The following is a 20746-nucleotide window of genomic DNA, read 5'->3' as shown; positions in this document are numbered from 1 at the left end:
TATTTTCTTCTCACGTTTTAGTAACTAATAAACTCACTCTTTCTTGAACTCAGGAAAGCCCAGTTAAATTGGCTCCTTTTAAAACATATTTAGATTGAGAAAAGGTATCCACCAGGGAAGGGACGCTATTAAAATTGACCTTGTTGCGACCAACTGAGGGCAGAATAAAGACAGGGAGCCAGTTCATCCCTCCCCACCCGGGAGCATAAACATTAGGTGGTATCCCGCCCAGAATCATTACAAATTTGGGGACCTCGCCTGGAAACTGGTTGAAACGGGAGTAAAATTTCAAAATTTGCCAACTTAGAATCTCCACAGTGCAGAAGGAGGCCATTTGGCCCATCAGGTCTGCACTGTCCCTCAGGCGGCATGGTGGAACAGTGGTTAGCGCTGCTGCCTATGGCGCTGAGGATCCGGGTTCAATCCCGGCCCCGGGTCACTGTCCGTGTGGAGTTTGCACATTCTTCCCGTGTCTGCGTAGTTTTCACCCCCACAATCCAAAGATGTGCAGGTTAGGTGGTTTGGCCACACTAAATTGCCCTTAATTGGAAAAGATTATTGGGTACTCTAAATTTTAAAATGTCTGCACTGATCCTTCAAATGAGCAGTCTTCCCATTTCCGCATCCACACCCACCCACCCCACAACCTGACCTGCACATCCCTGGACACTAAGTGGCAATTTATCATAGGCCATCCATCTAACCTGCGCATCTTGGAGGTGTGATAGTGAGCATGGTACAATGGACTACAAAAGGACACAGGAAGGTTTAGCAGAATGGGCAGGCAAGTGGTAAATGGAATTTAATATAGTGCTGAGATTATGCATTTTGGGCAAAGAGATAGGGAGAGGTAATATAGACTAAATGGCAGTTTAAAAGTGTACGCCGACTTCCGGTGTGGACCATGGAGTAAGTGGTCACACACAAGGCAGCTTCTGCCAAAAGTTACAGAAAAGAGCTATTTTTAAAATCAATATGGGGTGGAATTTTGATGAAAAGATGCAGGTCAATTTTGGACGAATACTTTCCCCCAGGAATGGTATATCTCTTGGTTACCAGACCCGGCAGAAACAGTAAAAGATTTGGCTGGAGCTGCAGCAAAGACAAAAGCCTCTTCCAGCATGCAGGCGGGTGAAGGGCAAACTTAAAGGCTTCAAACTGACTTGATGGCCTTTATTAAAGCTGAATTCCAGCAGCAGAGGGAACAACTGTGAAAAGATCTCGCAAAGGCCATTGAAGAAGCAGTGACGAGACTTCCGGTGGCGGCCATGGAGGAGTAGATCGCACATTCGGCAGCTCCCGTCTGGAACCGACTCTCGGACCTTTTTCAGGAGTTTTCACGGACTATTTGGGGCAGATTGGTGAAGCGAACACTGCCAAAAGGATTCCCTCTCTGTTGTATGGATAGCTGGACCAGGAGTGGCCGGGTGAAACGTTTATGTCCCATCAGAGAAAAGCGTGCTGAGCGGGCGCTGAGGCACGGCATGGTGGCCAGTATAGACCAGGGCACAGTGGGCACAGGAGCAACAGGAGCAAAGGAGCCCTTAGGGGCTGCTTTGCTGATCTTAAAAAGGACATGCTGGCGCCAATGAAGGCATCAATAAACCAAATGATCGCAACTCAGGCGACACAAGGAAAAGCGATTAAGATGGAGAAAAAGCAATCCGACCATGAGGACGAGTTGTTTGTATCAGCCCTTAAGGTGGAGGCGCAGGATGACCTCCACAAGAAGTGACAGGAGAGGCTGGAGGACCTAGAAAACAGGACCAGGAGACAGAACTTGAGAATTGTGAGCCTCCCCGAAGGTGTGGAGGGGTCGGATGCGGGAGCATGTGTGTCCAAGATGCTGAAGACGCTGATAGGGATGGAGGGATTCCCTCGACCCCTGTAGCTGGACGGGGCGCGCAGAGCCCTCGCAAGGAAGCCCAAGGTGAATGAAGCGCCGAGGGCCATGGTGGTGAGATTTCATCGCTTCTCGGACAAGGAATTTGTCTTGCGGTGGGCAAAAAAAGAACGGAGCAGCAAGTGGGAGAACAGCGTGATACGCATCTACCAGGACCTGGGTGTGGAGCTGGCCAAGAGGCATGCTGGATTCAACCGGGTGAAGGCGACCCTATTTAGCAAGGGGGTGAAATTTAGGATGCTTCATCCAGCGAGGCTATGGGTCACGTACAAGGAATGGTATCACTATTTTGAGACGCCGGATGAGGTGTGGTCATTCGTTAAACAAGAAAAGCTGGACTCGAATTAAAGGACAGTTAAGCTTTGGTGGAATGCAGCGGTGGGGCTGGGTAACACGGTACCGTTTCAAATATAAGATTGTATGCAATGTTGGGTGCATGTAAGGGCTGTGGTGGTGGCTGGAGGGTGCAGTATTTTCGGCAAAGTTGAGATACGGAGGGGGGAGGGGGCCTGTACTTAGTGCGAATTTTCGGGAAGTTGGGAGTCTTGGTTCAACAAGTGTCTCCTCATGGGGCAATGTTAGTGTCTTCTGTTTATTTTTCGCTTCGTATTACTATTTACTCATTGGGGCTGGAGAGGTAGTTTAATTGGTTTACTCACGTGGGGAGAAGGATCCGGACAATGAGGCGACAGTCTGATCGGTGCCAGGGGCGGGAGCTGCCAGGTTCAGCATGGGTCAGCTGACTCTCAGGAGCGTAGTTGGGGAGTGAGCAAGTGCTCAGCTGGTGCTTGGCGGGGGGGTTTTGAGTCGTGGGGCTGTTGCCGGGGGGGCGGGGGGGGGGGGGGGGGGGGGGTGAAGAAAAGAGGGGATGCTGCTTTGCTGACAGAGGTGGTATCAATTTTGGGGTACCAATTGAGGGTCGGGGCTGGTTGCTCCCTGTGGGGGCGCTCGAGGAAGCGAAGGGCGTGGGCTCGAGGTTGGCCAAGAAAGGGCGATGGCTAGACGGCGGGTGGAGGGGGGGTTAACCCCCCGTCCAGGCTGGGGCCGGTCAAAAGAGCACGCGTATTCACGCATCTAAAAGGGGTTAAAGGCAGACGTAGCAATGCTTCAGGAGGCACATTTAAAGCTATACGGGGATATAGCACGCCTCTTGGCCAGCTCCACACCCAGGTCCTGGTAGATGCGTATCACACTGTTCTAAAGCTCACTATACGCGGATGATTTGCTCATGTACATTTCGGACCCTGTGGAGGAGATGGGGGAGGTTCTGTGGATCCGGAGGGATTTTGGTAGTTTTTCAGGGTACAAACTGAACATGGGAAAGAGTGAGCTGTTTGTGATCCAGGCCAAGGGGCAGGAGGAGAGACTGAAAGAGCTGCCGCTCAGGATGGGTGAGAAAAGTTTTCGTTACCTGGGTATACAGGTGCCCAGGAAATGGGATGCCCTGCCCAGGCTCAACCGGACCCGGATGGTGGAGCAAATGGAAGGGGACTTTAAAAGGTGGGACATGCTCCCGCTGTCACTGGCAGGGAGGGTGCAGACCGTGAAAATGACTGTCCTCCCCAGTTTTTGTTTGTCTTTCAGTGCCTCCCCATCTTCATCCCCAAGGCCTCTTTTAAGCGGGTGAGTAGGATCATTACGGGCTTTGTGTGGGCGAATAAGACCCCGCGAGTAAGGAGATTGCTGGTGGAGCGCAGTCGGGGGGTGGGTTGGCGCTGCCGAACTTTCGCAACTACTACTGGGCGGCCAATCTAGCTATGATTAGGAGAGTGGGCAATTGGGGGGGGGGGGGGGGGGGGGGGGGGGGCAGCTGGAGGCAGCATCATGTAACGGTACTGGTCTGGGAGCTTTGATAACGGCTCCTTTGCCGTTCTCGCCGGCCCGTTACAGTGTCGACACTGCAGATCTGGGGACAGTGGAGGAGGTACAAGAAGGTGGAAGGAGCGTCGGTCTGGACCCCGATATGGACCAACCACAGGTTTGTCCCGGGTAGGATGGATGGTGGGTTCCAGAGCTGGCAGAGGGCAGGCATCAGAAGGACGGAAGCTTTCCTAGTTTGAAGGCGCTAGAGGACAAATTTAATCTGCCGCCAGGAAACGCCTTTAAATATCTGCATGTATGAGCCTTCCTGAAAAAACAGGTAGTGGCCTTTCCGACGCTGCCGCCACTGAGGATACAGGACAGGGTGGTGTCCGGCACCTGGGTGGGGGAGGGGACGGTGTCGGATATCTACCAGGAACTACAGGAGGCAGAGGAAACCCCGGTGGAGGAGCTCAAGGGCAAGTGGGAGGAGGAGCTAGATGAGGAGTTGGAAGCAGGTCTGTGGGCAGAGGTCCTGGGCAGGGTTAATTCCTCCTCATCATGCCAGGCTCAGTCTAATTCAATTTAAGGTAGTCCACCGGGCACACATGACAGCAGTGAGAATTAGCAAGGTTTTTGGGGTAGAAGACAGTTGTATGAGGTGCAAGGTCAGCCCTGCAAACCATGTCCGCATGTTTTGGGCATGCCCGGAGCTTAGAGAGTTCTGGCAAGGGTCACGAGGGCAATGTCCAAGGTGCTTAACGCACGGGTGGTGCCGAGTCCAGAGATAGCGATCTTTGGAGTTCAGGGGGCGAAAGAGGCGGACGTCTTGGCCTTTGCCTCCCTAGAAGCCCGGAGAGGAATTTTATTAATGTGGAGGGACTCGAAGCCCCCGAGCTTAGAGACTTGGGTTAACGACATAGCTGGGTTTCTCAGCCTCGAGAAAATAAAGTTTGCCTTAAGAGGGTCTACGCTAGGGTTCTCTCGGAGGTGGCAGCCGTTCGTCGACTTTCTCGGGAAAAATTAAAATGTCAGCAGTAGCAATCAATGGGGGGGGGGGAAGAAAGAGTGCTTCATTGGGATGGTGTGGGAAGACTGGGTCGCGTGGGGTAATGTCTATTTAATTGTTATTCTATATTCTCTTTTTACACTATGTTAATATTCACTCGTTTGTTTTGTTATTATTGTTTCTACTGTTTTATCATGAAAAATTCTGCAAGACCTTAATAAAAATACTTTAAAAGCGTACGGCAATGGAGGGACCTGAAGGTTCATATTTGTAGATCTTTTTAGTGGCAGGACATGTTGAAAGTGTAGTCAGAAAAACATATGAGATTTTGGATTCGGGAGAGGTATTGAGTACAAAAGCAGGAAGATTATACTGAACCTTTATAACACTGTGGCACCACCATGCTAGAGTATTGTGCCCTGTTCTAGTCAACACACTTTAGGAAGGATATTATGGTCCTTGAGAAGGTGCAGAGGAGATTTACCAGAATGGTTCCAGGAATTAAGGATATTGGCGACAAGATGAGGTTGGGAAGGAAGCAAAGGAGATTGAGTGGAAATTTGATATAGATGTAGGCGTTGATAGTTTTAGATAAATTGTTCCCCTTAGCTGTTGGCACCTGAACTAGGGAAACAAATGTAAGGATATGAATGAGAGGTAGATAAGAGGTGTGAGAACGAGCCATGAGGTGTGAGAACAAGCCATTTTTACACAGCATGTGGCAATGACCTTGAACTCACTGCCTACAAGAGTGGTGGTAGCAGAGACAATAAAATGGTTTAAAAAAAGAAATGGGATAGGCACTTGAGGAAGTGAGCAGGGCTATGGGGATAAAGCGGGGGAATGAGACTGATTTGATTCCTCTACAAAGAGCTGGCATGCATTTGATGGGCCGAATGGCTTCCTTCCATTCCATGGTGACTCTATGATCTGTTAACCTTACATAGACCTTGATTAGACCACACTTGCGAAGTACTGTGAACAGTTCTAGTCTCATATTGCAAAAAGGATTAGAAACATCGGGGAAGGTATTGGGGAAGGTGAAAAATCTTTTAAATAGATGAGACCAGAAATGATAGACAGAGGGGGAAAAGTTTGGACAGGGTGAGACTCTTTCCTCTAGAAAAGGGAAGACTAAAACTGAAGGGATAGGGATAAAGGTAGAGAATATATTTCCATTTGTGCAGAAACCAAAACCCAAGATCATAAATAAAAGACAGTCACTGTTAAATCCAATAGGCAATTCAGGAAAAAAAACATCTTTACCGAGAGTGGTGAGGATGTGGAACTCGCCACAAAGAGATTGGTTGAGGCGAATAGCACAGATGCATTTAAGTGGAAGCTAGATAAACATAAAGGAGAAATAAACAGAGGGATATGTGGTTGGGTTAAATGAAGAGGAATGTGAGGGGGTTCGTGTGAGCATAAACACTGGCACGGGTTGGTTGGGCCAAATGACCTGTTACTGCGTACATTCAATGTAATTTTGTTACTTAAATGCCACGCACTATCAAATGTTTCAAAAATTGATAGGTATAATTTTGTGGAGTATACCATCTATTTATTCTAAATTCACATCGGCAGTGACAGGGAGAGGAGTATGCCTGTACATTTAATCAAAACTTGTCACACACACCCTTTGCATACCAGTGGTGCTGAGCTGAGCAGGGACATTGTCTTTCCTTGAAGCACAAGGTACAGTGCCTTGACTAAGATTCATGTCTGTTGAGACTTATCCAGGAAAAGTCCAATCTGATATTCCACCGCAGTAGATTAACGTAAATTATGTTCTCCTGAAGGGGTACTGCTCTGACACTGAAAAACATGCCAGATAAGGAGACTACCTGGCACCGGTCCACATCAATGTGTGAAAGTTAATGCCCAAAGGTCTTGAGTGTTCATATAAATCAATTACAAGCATTACGGAGGTTTCCTTGCTTGATGAAATGCTCAATAGACGCTGACTAGGAATTTAGTCAAGGATGATGAATGAATGGCAAATTTTATATTCTGTGCACTTGAACTATAGCAAACACAATAGAAGTTATGGATTATGCCTGCCTAAACCTAGGATGTGCTATGCGAGAATTTTATAAACAAAACTGGGGTACAGAACTGGTGGGTACAAGTCTGTCACTGTATAAAACTGGGATACATTACTATTGGGTAGAGGTCTGTCACTGTAATACTGTAAGAAGTCTTACAACACCAGGTTAAAGTCCAACAGGTTTGTTTCAAACACGAGCTTTCGGAGCACGGCTCCTTCTTCACCTGAAGAAGGAGCCGTGCTCCGAAAGCTCGTGTTTGAAACAAACCTGTTGGACTTTAACCTGGTGTTGTAAGACTTCTTACTGTGCTCACCCCAGTCCAACACCGGCATCTCCACATCATGACTGTAATACTGGGCACTGTTCTGCTGTTACAGGTCTGTCACTGCGTAACACTGGGGTACCACATAACTGATTAAGAACTCTGCCACTGTATAACACTGAAGTGCAGCACTGGTGGTGACAGATCGGTCACTTGGGAAAGATTTGGTGGATACAAGTCTGTTCTCTAAAGTACTTGGGGACAAAATTGGTGGATATAAGCATGTCATCATATAATACTGGGATACGGAACTGGTGAATATTGGTCTGTCCTTGTATAACACGGAGGTACCCATACTGGTGGGGACAAGTCTGTCACCATATAACATTGTGGTACAGTACTTGTTTCCTTTGGCCCGTGTCTATGGGTTCCCTGGTGTAGCTCTGTGTAGAGTACCTGTTTGGGCAGTCTGGAGTGAAGCACTTTGACAATATAATGTATCCATCTCAGTTGATGCTAGATTACAGTGGCACAGTGGTTAGCACTGCTGCCTCACAGCTCCAGGAACCCAGGTTCAATTCCGGTCTCAGATGACTGTGTGGAGTTTCTACTTTTTCCCGTGTCTGTATGAGTTTCCTCCGGGTGCTCCCGTTTCCTCCCGCAAAATGTACAGATTAGGTGGATTGGCCATGCTAAATTGCCCCTTAGTGTCCAAAAGGTTAGGTGGGGTTACTATTTACGGGGATAGGGTGATGGCGTGGGTTTAAGTAGGTTGCTCTTTCCAAGAGCCGGTGCAGACTCAATGGGCCTATACGAAACAAACCCATTGCTTAAAGGATGTTCTTTTGTCCTCCTATTTAATTGCAGCATTCAACTGGTTGAGCTTGAAGAGTTTACCATCAATGCGCTAGTTTATGATAATAATCTTTATCAGTGTCACAAGTAGGTTTACATTAACGCCGCAATGAAGTTACTGTGAAACTCCCATAATTGCACACTCCGGCACCTGATCAGGTACAGAGAGAGAATTCAGAGTGTCCCATTCATCTAACAGCACATCTTTCGGGACTTGTGGGAGGAAACCGGAGCACCCGGAGGAAACGCACGCAGACACGGGGAGAACGTGCAGACTCCACACAGACAGTGACCCAGGCCGGGAATTGAACCCGGGTCCCTGGCACTATGAAGCAACAGTGCTAACCACTGTGCTACTGGGCTACCCATTGTGAAGTCGGGGCCAAGTAGCAACACAGATAGGAAGCTGGCCACAAACCAGTATTGAGAGGAGAGGGGTAAAAGCTAGCTACTTAAATGGTTAAAGGTGGGAGACATTTTGTTCCACATGGATCAGGGCTGGGACCACTGTTATTCACTATTTACATAAGTGAGTTGGACTTTCCAGCTTATTTTTAAATACTCTATCTGAATTCCACTTAACATCAGCGTTTACAAAATGTTCCAATTATTGAACAGAAGGGAGACATCCCGAGTGCAAACATGTGTGTAATGTTGTAATGTAAATGTAAAGTTGCCATAGTCCCAGATGACCATAGGCTGATTTCCCCTTTGAGGGGGGAAGAGATGACATGTGGTGATTTAACCCTAAGGATCACCACACCTCAGGCAAGGGGCAAGGTTGATCGTAGATAGGGGAGATCCTGTCAGTAGTACATTGCCGCATTGCTGCAAGAAAGATTGGGAATAGTGCTTGTGCAATGACACAATCCTGTTTGATGCCTGCTTTTGATCAGGAAGGGATCTGTGGTGGAGACATTGCATATTACTGTTATTTGAAAACTGTCATGCAGGGGATAATCTCAAAGTCTACATTACGATCTGCTCTCTTAACATCACCAGACAGGGAACAGATGGCCAAATGTCGTCAAAGTGGTTATTCTTCATCAAAACCACAGAATCAGAATATGGTTTTGCACCATAGGCCATTTGGCCTGACATGTCTGTACTGATTCACATTGCAATAGCATGTTACCTAGTGTCACTCACCCATCTTTTCTCTGTACGCCTGGAAATCTTTCCTCTTCAGAGAATGGTCCAATTCCCTTCTGAAAGCCATGATTGAATCTGCCTTTGCCTTACTCCCAGGCAGTGCATTCCAGATCCTAACCGCTGTGTGAAAAAAAAGCTGTTCCTTCTTTTGCCAATTACCATAAATCCGTGCCATCTGGGCTCAATTATTCCACCAATGGGAACAGGTTTTCTCTATCTAATCTGTCCGACCCCTCATGATTTTGAATACCTCTATCAAATGTTCTCTCAACCATTTCCTCGCCCAGGAAAACAGCCAGCTTCTTCAATGATTCTACATAACTGAAGTTCCTCATTTCTGGAACCAATGCAATGGATCATCATCTATTGCCTTCATTTCCTTCTGAAAGTATGTTGTCCAGAATTGGGTGCAATCCAGTTGAGGCCGAATGCCTATTTTACCCCAGTTTATCATAACTTCCTTTCTCTTGTTATTGAAGGCCCACCTGCTCTTTCAATCTGCCATGCCACCATGATTTACTCAAATGTACACCCAGGTCTTTCTGCTCCTGTACCACTTTAGAAATGTATCCTTATTTTATACTGTTGCTACACCTTCTTCCCAGCAAAATTAATCACCTCACTCTACACTGAATTGCATCTGTCACTTGTCTACCCATTGCTTCAATGTTGCTTCGCAGCGTCAGGGTCCCAGGTTCGATTCCCGGCTCGTGTCACTCTTTGTGAGGAGTCTGCACGTTCTCCCCGTGTCTGCGTGGGTTTCCTCAGAATTCTCCGGTTTCCTCACGCAAGTCCCGAAAGACGTGCTGTTAGGTAATTTGGACATTCTGAATTCTCCCTCCGTGTACCCAAACAAACGCCGGAATGTGGCGACTAGAGGCTTTTCATGGTAACTTCATTGCATTGTTAATGTAAGCCGACTTGTGACAATAAAAATTAAAATTAACCTATTTATGACATTTTGAAGTTTACACTATCCTCCTCACAATTCACAATATTTCCAAGTTTTGTGTCATCTGCAAATTTTGAAATTGTGCCCAGTACACCAAAGTCTAGGTCATTAATATGTATCAAGAGCAGGAACTCTACAATAAACCTTCCTCCAGTCTGCAAAACAACCATTCACCATTGCTGTTTCCCATCATTCAGCCAATTTTGTATCCATGTTGCAATTGTCTTTTATTCCATGAGCTAACTTTGCACCCAAATCTGTTGTCAAAATGATGTCATGACGTTCCAATCAACAAGAGAAGCCAGAGAGAGAACAGCAAGTGAAGATGGAAAGAGAGCAGCCGCTCAAGCTAATTTCCACCACCACCTCTACTAGCTGACAACTGATGTTCTCACTTTAGTAGAGTCTGCAAGGCTAAAGTAGAGTTCATAAGCCATCTGCGAACCCACAGCCAACGATGAGATCTCACTTCCACCCAGCCAGCTGCAAGAAAGAAACATCCTCAAGATGAGGAATAGTACTGGTGGGTATAGATCTGTCATCATAGAACACTGGAGTACAATACCAGTGGATACATGGTCTGTCACTCTCTAACATGTAGGTACAAAACGATGGGTCTAGGTCTATCACTGTATAACACTGGGTTATAGTACTGGTGGGTACAGGACTGTCACTGTATAACGCTGAGGTATAGTACTGGTGGGTACAGGACTGTCAGTTTCTAACACTGGGGTACAGTAGTGGTGGGTACAGGTCTGTCACTTTCTAACACTGGGGTACAGTACTGGTGGGTACAGGTCTGTCACTGTATACCACTGGGGTAGATGTTGTGATTGGTTACTTGAAGGGTTGGGTTTACGGTGTGTGTTAAAGGTGGAATGTGGAGAGTAGGGTAATGGGTGAATGGGTTTAGGACATAGGCAGCAGAGGCTTGAATTCATTCAGATAATGGAGTATGCAGGATGGGCAGTAAAACCAGCATGGACACTGGGCAAGAAAGTGCTCCTTGTTATAGGTGACACATGGTCCAGTGACAGGAGTGATCAGCTGATCTTCAGGAATTAATCTAATGCAAAAATGGAATATTCTGACAAGGCACGTCGTAACTAATGTTTTCAAGATTTTTTTTCAAAGCAACTACCAATGACAAAATCCTCAATGGAGTTGGCTTAAGTCACACAGCCTGTGAAAACTAAACAGATTGTACTGTATACATTATAATTACTGAAGCAATATTGTGTGAAAATGGTTGTGAGGAAGGTGTTAATCCAGCTCTCTCACTATGTCACTCAGTAACCCCGCTGCTCCCAGGGCCATGTGTTACTGACTATTTCCATACCAATATTAAGGTGGCTTCCCACACCTCACTATGTATCCATGCTCCCTCCTCCAGCACCGTGTTACTGACTACCTCCACTGATTTTACTCCAGTTCCCTCAATCACTTAACAATCTCTCCCACCCAGCAACTCCATGTTACTGACTGTATCTCTAATTGTGTCAATCCAGCTCGCTCTGTAATCAATCCTCAGCATCGGGGGGAGGGGGGGGAGAGAGAGAGAGAGAGAGAGAGAGAGGGGGGGAGGAGAGAGAGAGAGAGAGAGAGAGGGGAGAGAGAGAGAGAGAGGGGGGGGAAGAGAGAGAGAGGGGGGAGAAAGAGAGAGAGGGGGGGAGAAAGAGAGAGAGAGGGGGGAGAAAGAGTGAGAGAGAGAAAGAGAAAGAGAAAGAGAGAGAGAGAAGGAGAGAGAGAGAGAAGGAGAGAGAGGGAGAAAGTGTGTGAGAGGGAAAGAGTGAGAGGGGAGAGAGAGGGAAAGAGAGAGAGGGGAAAGGGAGAGAGGGAAAAGAGAGAGAGGGAAAGAGAGAGAGGGAAAGAGAGAGAGGGAAAAGAGAGAGAGGGAAAGAGAGAGAGAAAGAGAGAGAGAGGTTAAAATGCTACCATGGCAGCTGGTGGAATTTAAATTCAATGAATAAATTTGGAATATAAAGCTAGTTAAAGTAATGGCGATCATGACACCTATCATTGATGATTGCAAAACACCATCTGGTTCACGACGACCTTTAAGGAAGGAAATCTGCCACCTTACTCAATCCGGCCCACATGTGACTCCAGGCGTACAGCAATGCGGTTGCCCTCTGTAATGGTCAAGCAAGTCATTCAGTTCAAATAAATTAGGGATGGGCAATAAATGCTGGCCTTGCCAGCAACACCCACATCCCATGCAAAAAATATACAAAAACTACCGAGGATTTTGTTAGGGTCAATAATTAGATAATTGGCAGAAGAATCGTGGGTGCGGGGAATGAGGAGAAATTTGGATAGCGAGTTATCATGATTTGGAAGGTGCTGCCTGAAAGGGTGGTGGAAGCACATTCAATGGGAACTTTCAAAAAGGAACTGGACAAATACTTGAAAAGGAAACATTTGCAGGCAATGACAAAAAACAAGGGGAGTGTTGGATTGATTGTACAGTTCTTTCAGAGCTAGCCAAATGGGCTGTAAGACTCTAGAACAATATCAGGGAGAAAGTAATGGAACACAGTTGTTTCAATTTGCATTTCATTTCAAACACAACTGTTCTACAGGGCTACCTAAAGAAGGTGTTTTTATTATCCCAAAGCACTTCATAGTTAATGAATCACTATCAAAGTGCAATTAATATTGTTTTGCAAGCAAACATAGGAGCAAAATTTACAGATTATACATTTCCACAAACACCAAATATAACAAAAAAGTTTGTAGTTTTTTTTAATATCTTTGGTTACGGGTAAACTCTCCTATTTATCTTTGAATACTGCCATGGTACCTTTTCCATCCTCTTGAGAGGGCTTAACATACCATCTAAAATAAATGGTCTGATCATTAATAGATTGCTGCTTGTAGGAGCTGGCTGTGCACAAATGGCTGTCATTTTCTACATTACAATAGCGACAATTCAAAACTACATTCTTGGATATGAAGTGTTTTGGAATATGCTGAAATTGTGAAAGTCTTTCTACCGTTCAGCTAAGTATGGAGCAGCACTGACGCTAAAGTGTCAATCAAATTGTCAGAGTGTGAGCTGAGCCCACAAACTATTGCTCACAGCATTTATGAAGGCTGAAACTTAAACCAATTTCATATATAAATAGCTTCGAGTCCACCAGACTTTATAGTGTAGAAAGTATAAAAAGGCAATCATTTCACGTTGGTTTCTCCGGGCCTGGAGTTGGAAATTTACAAAGCCTCAGCTATAGCAATTATCCTCCAAGTGCCCTCAGGATCTCTGCTTTGCAGCTTTAGAAGGGGAGGTCACATTAAACACAGCTCCACCTTAGCAGCAGAATAATCCATCACTCATGGTCGTCTAACTCACCAGCCGTTAGGAAATAGCGCATCATCCAATTTACCTCGAGCAGCACCACAGGAGAAGGGCTAATTGATTTATTTTTAAAACAAACAATATAAAAATTCTCACAGTACATAACATCAGTCACTCTCCTTGATCCCCTCCCATTCTGTCCTACCAGTTCAGCTAATATCAGTGTGCAATTGACATCAAACTTCAGCTCTTGAACCCCAATGCCATGCCAATCACCATCTGTCCAACAGGTTATGAATGTGCCAGAACTTTCTTCAGTTTAACATTAAGCCATTCATTTCAGCTAGTCTTAGAACATTACACCTTTAAGTCTCTGATCCCTTCCCACCTCTCATTCAGGCTGAATCGGGGAGTATGCAATGCTGCAGTCATATGGCCTCACCCAAGCTCAGGCTCAAATCTGGCCCATCAAAACTGCCTCCGCCCATCTCCGTACCATCTTCTGCCCAAGCTTGGATCTCACTCTCAATGCAACCAAACTCCAAAAGTAATTTCTCAAAATATTAAACTCCACTCTACACAAACTGCTACTTACCCAGAACTGGGTCACTTGTATCCTTAACCCATTAACTGCTGCACACTAACCACCATTATCCTCACCAGCCTCCTAATGGCTGTTTAAACTTTCATTCCTCTATCAATTTTCAGAATTGTTACAGTGCAGGAGGTGGCCATTCGGTGCATTATGTCAGCACAAACTCTCCAAACGAACGACTCAGAGTGCCATTCTCCTCTGAACCTGCACATTCGTCCTTTTCAGATTACAGTCTAATTCCCTTCTAAATGCTTCAATTGAACCTGCTGCCACCACCTGTGTAAAATTCATCCTAAAATAATTCTTTGATCACACTCCATCTATTTTTACAGCTGTGTCTATGTCTTCTCTCACACATTCTACTCGCTGATTGAGCATTATTTACTGCTTTTCCTTATCCCACTCCCACCACTGGGCTGGACATTGTTCCTCACACGATTCCAAACAAAAATACTAAGAACCTGTGTTTCAAGTATTCCTACAGGGATTTGAGACACTCTCGCTGGTAACATCAGCAGGATTCTTAACATCAACCTCCATTTCATTTTGATCTCTTCCAATCTGTCTCTCGCCTTCCCGTCTTTTTCCTTTCAGACTCTTAACATCTCTTCCTCTCTCTCTCTCTACCCTCCATCCCTCTCTCTTCACTCCCTCTCCTTTCCCATCCCTCCCCCCCCCACCGCTCCCTTCCACCACACCCTCGCCTTCACCGCCAGTCACACACCCTCTGCCCTCCGACCCACTCTTCTCCATTTTCTTCACTCCTGCACTCCTCCTCTCTCCATCCCAACCCTCCCCTCGCTCCTTTCTCCCCTCACCCTCCTCATACCCACCCTGCCCTTCTCACCCCCCACCCTCTCGCCCCTTCTCTTCCCCCCACCCTCTCGCCCCTTCTCACCTCTCCACCCTCATTGCCCCCTTCTCCCTCACACCACTTCCCGCATGGTCTCCTCCCCCTCACACCCTAGCCCCTCCAACTCCTGTCTCACAATTTTCAATCTCACTGCCCTGCCTCACCCTCATGCTCCCAACCCACCTCCATTCCTGTCACTCCCCACCTACCTCCATTCCTCTCTCTCTCTCCCTACCCACCTCCATTCTTCCCCATGCAATGTAAACTTCAGCCTTATCTTTTGTAATGATGTGCTGGGCTACACTTTCATTAAAGCTGGAGATTTGTGGTGCCTCCTCCAGTGAGTTATATAATTGCCAGGACATACACAGGGATGGTGATGATGGTGCCAGGGACATTATCTGTAAGGTATGATTCCGTGAGTATGCCGATGTTACGCCGTTGCTTGATTAGTCTGTGAGACAGCTGCCCCAATTGTTGCATCTTGACTTGTTTTTAAGCAATCTGATACGACTGAGTGGCTTGCTGGGCAATTTCAGAGTCAACCACACAGCTGAGAAGTCTGGGGTCGTATGTAAGCCAGGCCAGGCAAGGACAGCAGATTTCCCTCCCCAAAGGATACTAATGAACCAGATGGGTGTTCACGATAATGACCAGTGATACGGTCATCATTTGACTTTAAACTCAATATTTTAAATGAATTCAAATTACACCATCTGCAGCAGTTGGATTTGAAAGCCGGTCCCCAGATCATAGAACATATGGACTCAAAACGGTAACTCTTTTCTCTCCTTACAGATGCTGCCAGACCTGCTGACATTTTCCAGTATTTCCTCTTTTGGTTCCCCTGTGTTCCTCCTGCCTAGCCTCGCCCTCCTTACTCCATACACTCGACCACCCTCACTCTCCTCCTCCCCCCCTTCACCATCGCCTGCCCTCACCTCTGACTCCCTAACCTCATCCACCCTCCAGCATCCTCTTACTAAACTCACCTACCCACCCCTCCTCCCTACCCTCGCCCGCTTGTCTGCCCACCCTTCTCCCCTCCCTCATGCAACCTCCTCCTCCCTTCTCACACCCTCCCTCCTCCTCCCCAGAATGGCTTGCCAGTCCACCCAGACCCAACCCATCCAGCCTCCTCCTCCCTATCCTCATCCACCCTTCCCTCCTCCCTATCCTCATCTACCCTCATCTTGCCTCCCCTCACCCACCCTCCCTTCCTCCCTACCCTTTCTACATCCTTCCCCACCCTCACCCGCCCATCCTGCACTCCTCCCTACCTTGGTCCACCTTGCTTGCCTAGCCTCCCTTACCCTCACCTGTTCACCCACCCTCGCTCCTCCTCCCTACCATCACCAGCCCGCCCTCTTCCCTTCCCTCACCCATGCTACCCATCCCTACCCTTGCCCGTCAGCCCTCCTACCCGAGAATTGTCCGTCCTCCCCTTCTCAACTGTCACCCACCCGCCGCCCTCCTCCTTATCCTCACCCACCATTCCCTCTTTCTACCCTCGCCCACTGCCCACATCTCCCTCCCCTCCTCCCACCCTCTCCCTCCTCTCCATTCCCCCACCCTCACCCGCCCACTCTCTCTGCATTCCCCCTAGCCTCTCCAGCACTCCCTATTCTTGCCTGCCATCTCTCCCCTCAAACCCTCCCTGCACTCACCCCTCCCCTCGCCCATACTCCCTGCACTCTTCCCACCCCTCGCCCACCATCCCTGCACTCCTCCCACCCCTCGCCCACCCTCCCTGCACTCCTCCCACCCCTCGCCCATCCTCCCTGCACTCCTCCCACCCCTCGCCCACCCTCACTGCACTCCTCCCACCCCTCGCCCACCCTCCCTGCACTCCTCCCACCCCTCACCCACCCTCCCTCCACCCCTCGCCCAGCCTTCCTGCAACTCAACCTGCCCCTCGCCTGCCCTCCCAGCAACTCATCCTGCCCCTTGCCCACCATCCCTGCACTCCTGCCACCCCCCCCAACCCACGCTCCCTACCCTCCTTGCATTCCTCCCTTCCCTTGCCAGCCCTGCCTATGCTCCTCCTGCTGCCCTCACCCACCCCTCCCGCCAGTCCTGCTCATCCTCACCCACCCCGCCTATCCTCAACGCCCCACCTACCCTCAACGCCCCACCTACCCTCAACGCCCCACCTACCCTCAACGCCCCGCCTACCCTCATATCTCCTCCCCGCCTACCCTGATATCCCCTCCCTGCCTACCCTCATATCCCCCCCCACGCCTACCCTCAACACCCCCTCCCTCCCACCCACCTAGCCTCATCCCCCTCCCTACCTCCTGCCCTCATCCACCCACCCTCCTGCCCTCACCCACCCCCCTCCCGCCTGCCCTCACCCACCCCCCTCCCTCCCGCCTGCCCTCAACCACCCCCTCCCGCCTGCCCTCACCCACCTCCCTCCCGCCTGCCCTCACCCACCCCCCTCCCTCCCCGCCTGCCCTCACCCACCCCCTCACCCACCCCCTTCCTCCCGCCTGCCCTCACCCCACCCCCTCCCTCCCGCCTGCCCTCAACCACCCCCTCCCTCCCGCCTGCCCTCAACCACCCCCTCCCTCCCACCTGCCCTCAACCACCCCCTCCCTCCCGCCTGCCCTCAACCACCCCCTCCCTCCCGCCTGCCCTCAACCACCCCCTCCCTCCCGCCTGCCCTCAACCACCCCCTCCCTCCCGCCCTGCCCTCAACCACCCCCTCCCTCCCACCTGCCCTCAACCACCCCCTCCCTCCCGCCTGCCCTCACATACCCCCTCCCTCCCGCCTGCCCTCACCCACCCACCCCCTCCCGCCTGCCCTCACCCACCCACCCCCCTCCCTCCCACCTGCCCTCACCCACCCCCCTCCCTCCCGCTTGCCCTCACCCAGCCCCTCCCTCCCGCTTGCCCTAACCCACCCTCCTCCCTCCTGCCCTCACACACCCCTCCTGCCCTCACCCACCCACCCCATCCCTCCCACCCTCACCCACCCACCCCCCTCCCGTCACCCACCCACCCTCACGCCCACCCTCACCCACCCCCTCCCTCGCGCTTGCCCTCACCCACCCACCCCCTCCTGCCCTCACCCACCCACCGCCCTCCCTCCCACCTGCCCTCACCCACCCACCCCCTCCCTCACACCCCCACCCACCCCCCCCCCTCACCCACCCACCCCCCCTCACCCACCCACACCCACCCCCCCACCCTCACCCACCCCCCCTCACCCACCCACCCCCCCTCCCACCCACACCCACCCCCCCCCACCCTCACCCACCCTCCCACCCCCCCTCCTGCCCTCACCCACCCTCCTCCTGCCCTCACCCACCCCCCCTCCTGCCCTCACCCCCCCCCCCTCCTGCCCTCACCCACCCCCCCTCCTGCCCTCACCCACCCCCCCTCCTGCCCTCACCCACCCCCCCTCCTGCCCTCACCCACCCCCCCCTCCTGCCCTCACCCACCCCCCTCCTGCCCTCACCCACCCCCCTCCTGCCCTCACCCACTCCCCCTCACCCACCCCCCTCCTGCCCTCACCCACCCCCCTCCTGCCCTCACCCACCCACCACCCTCCCACCTGCCCTCACCCACCCATCCCCTCCCTCACCCACCCACCCCCTCCCTCACGCCCTCACCCACCCCCCTCACGCCCGCCCTCACCCACCCCCCCCCCCCCTCACGCCCCGCCCTCACCCACCCTCACGCCCGCCCTCACCCCCTCCCCCTCCCGCCCGCCCGCCCTCACCCAACCCACCCCCCACCCGCTTGCCCTCCCTCCCGCCTGCCCTCACCCACCCACCGACCTCTCCCCTCCCCTCCTCCACCCACCCGCCGGCCGCTGCATCCCTCCCCGGGGGGGTCCTACCTCCTCCTCACTCTCCAGGCCGCTGAAGCTCCAGACCGCCAGGGTCTGCACGATCAGGATGGCGACAGCAGCGGCCGCGGCCGCCCGGTACCTCCGAGCGACTTTCCGAGGCCTGATCCTGACCACCATCTTCCCCAGACCGGGGCTGTGCGGGTTCCCGAGCGCGCGGGGCCGCGGGATCCCGGGCGGAGCGCGCGGGCGCGCGGGCGCGAGGCCGCGCCTCCCAACCGCCGGCAGTTAGCGCGCCCCCGCCCCCAGGATCAGTGGTTTGGTGTTTCCTCGCTCTGTTTAAACCTCAATTAATAATTATTTACTTTATGGGAATGTGGTCCGCATGGTAATCATAATCCTCCACAAACTGGGCATTAGCCAACCTTGAGCGGAATGGCAACACTGACAAACCTGCAGAAGGGCATAGATTACATTTAGGTTTGAAAAATAAGGATCTGAGGCCATCTAGATAGAGATAGATAGAGAAATACAGCACAGAACAGGCCCTTCGGCCCACGATGTTGTGCCGAACTTTTGTCCTAGGTGAATCATAGAATTTTTGGACACAAGGGCAATTTATCATGGCCAATCCACCCAACCTGCACATCTGGAAAATCAAAATCAAAATGGAATTTAAAAAAAGAAAATGCTGGAAAAGCTCAGCGGGTCTGCCAGCGTCTGGCCAGAGAGAAACAAGCTTAGCTTTCCGAGCCCAATGTGGCTTCTTCAGAAGCTAAATGAGTTAGAGGAGCCTAAAGATCCCTGATTACCAAGACACAGATCACTGAAAGTTAATAACACCGGTCAGGAAGGCCTTAACTAAAGCAGACCAAACACTTGGTTGTATTTCTGGAGAGATGGAACGGAAAAGTACCTTCTATCGAACCTTGGTTATGCCACACGTGAGCACTGCACGCAGTTCTGGTCACCATCAATAGTAAAGGAGTGGGGTGGGTGCACACTACAGGGGTGCAAAAAAAAAGACCAAAAGAGATAACAGAAGTGCCAGCTTGCCATAAGATAAGAAGTGAGAGCAGGAACATTCCACCCAGCCTGACCTTTCAATAACATCAACAGCTGATAATAAAAATCTTTATTGTCACAAGTAGGCTTACATTGCAATGAAGTTATTGTGAAAAACTCCTAGTTACCACATTCCAGCACTTGTTCAGGAACACAGAATTTAGAATGGCCACATTACCTAGCAGCACATCTTTTGGGACTAGTGGGAGGAAACCGGAGGAAACCCACTCAGACACAGGAAGACCGTGCAGACACCACACAGACATGTGGCCCATTCTGACTGTGGCCTCAACTCTTACCTTCCTGTCTATCCTCTTAAAAACCTTTGTCTCCCTTGTTGATCAGAAATCTGCCTATCTCAGCCTTGAATATACTCAATTACCCAGTCTTCACTCCCCACTAGAAGAGAGCATTCAAAGAGAGAACATAGAACATACAGTGCAGAAGGAGGCCATTCGGCCCATCAAGTCTGCACCGACTTCAGCCCTCACTTCCACTCTATCCCCAATAACAACTCCTAACCTTTTTGGCCACTAAGGACAATTTACCATGGCCAATCCACGTAACCTGCACGTCTTTGGACTGTGAGAGGAAACCCACGCAGACACGGGGAGAACGTGCAGACTCCTCACAGACAGTGGCCCAGCGGCGAATTGAACCTAGGACCCTGGTGCTGTGAAGCCACAGTGCTAACCACTGTGTTACTGTGTTGCCCTTTCTCATCAATTTCTTCAATGTCTCTATCTTAAATGGGACAACCCTATTTAAACTGTACCCCCAGTTCTTGATTCGCCCAGGAGACTAAACATCCTCTCCGTATCAAAGCCCCCTCAGAACCTGATTTGTTTCAATAAGAGTACCTCGCCTTCTGAACACCTGCTCAACCTTTGCTGATAAGACAACTCTTTCACCCTGGGTGTCAGCCTAGTGGACCTTCGCTGACCTGCTTCCAATTAAAATATATCCTTCCCGAAGTAAGAAGATCAAAAACTGTACACAGTACTCCAGGTGTGGTCTCACCAATGCCCTATACAGTTGTAGCAAGACTTCCCTATTTCTCCATACTCCATCCCCTTCGTTATGATCCTGGACAAGACACTCAAATTAATGTTACAAACTGGGTAGCGATGAATAACTTTTTTATTTAAAGGAGACATA

General features: G+C 50.1%; 1 protein-coding gene across 1 annotated transcript in view; it reads right to left on the bottom strand.

Moving 5' to 3' along the window:
• The window catches only part of xylt2 (xylosyltransferase II), a 141138-nt gene extending 122394 nt beyond the window's left edge, over nucleotides 1-18744 (bottom strand). Inside the window, exon 1 of the mRNA XM_038778388.1 lies at nucleotides 18575-18744. Coding sequence (XP_038634316.1) covers nucleotides 18575-18703 — 129 coding nt within the window. The 5' untranslated portion in view covers nucleotides 18704-18744. The remainder of the gene's footprint in view (nucleotides 1-18574) is intronic.
• Nucleotides 18745-20746: the final 2002 nt, after the last annotated feature.

This window comes from Scyliorhinus canicula, chromosome 18 (assembly GCF_902713615.1).
Source record: "Scyliorhinus canicula chromosome 18, sScyCan1.1, whole genome shotgun sequence".
Taxonomy (NCBI): domain Eukaryota; kingdom Metazoa; phylum Chordata; class Chondrichthyes; order Carcharhiniformes; family Scyliorhinidae; genus Scyliorhinus; species Scyliorhinus canicula.
The sequence above is the reverse complement of the archived record's forward strand: the minus strand, read 5'-3'. Positions and strand labels throughout refer to the sequence as shown.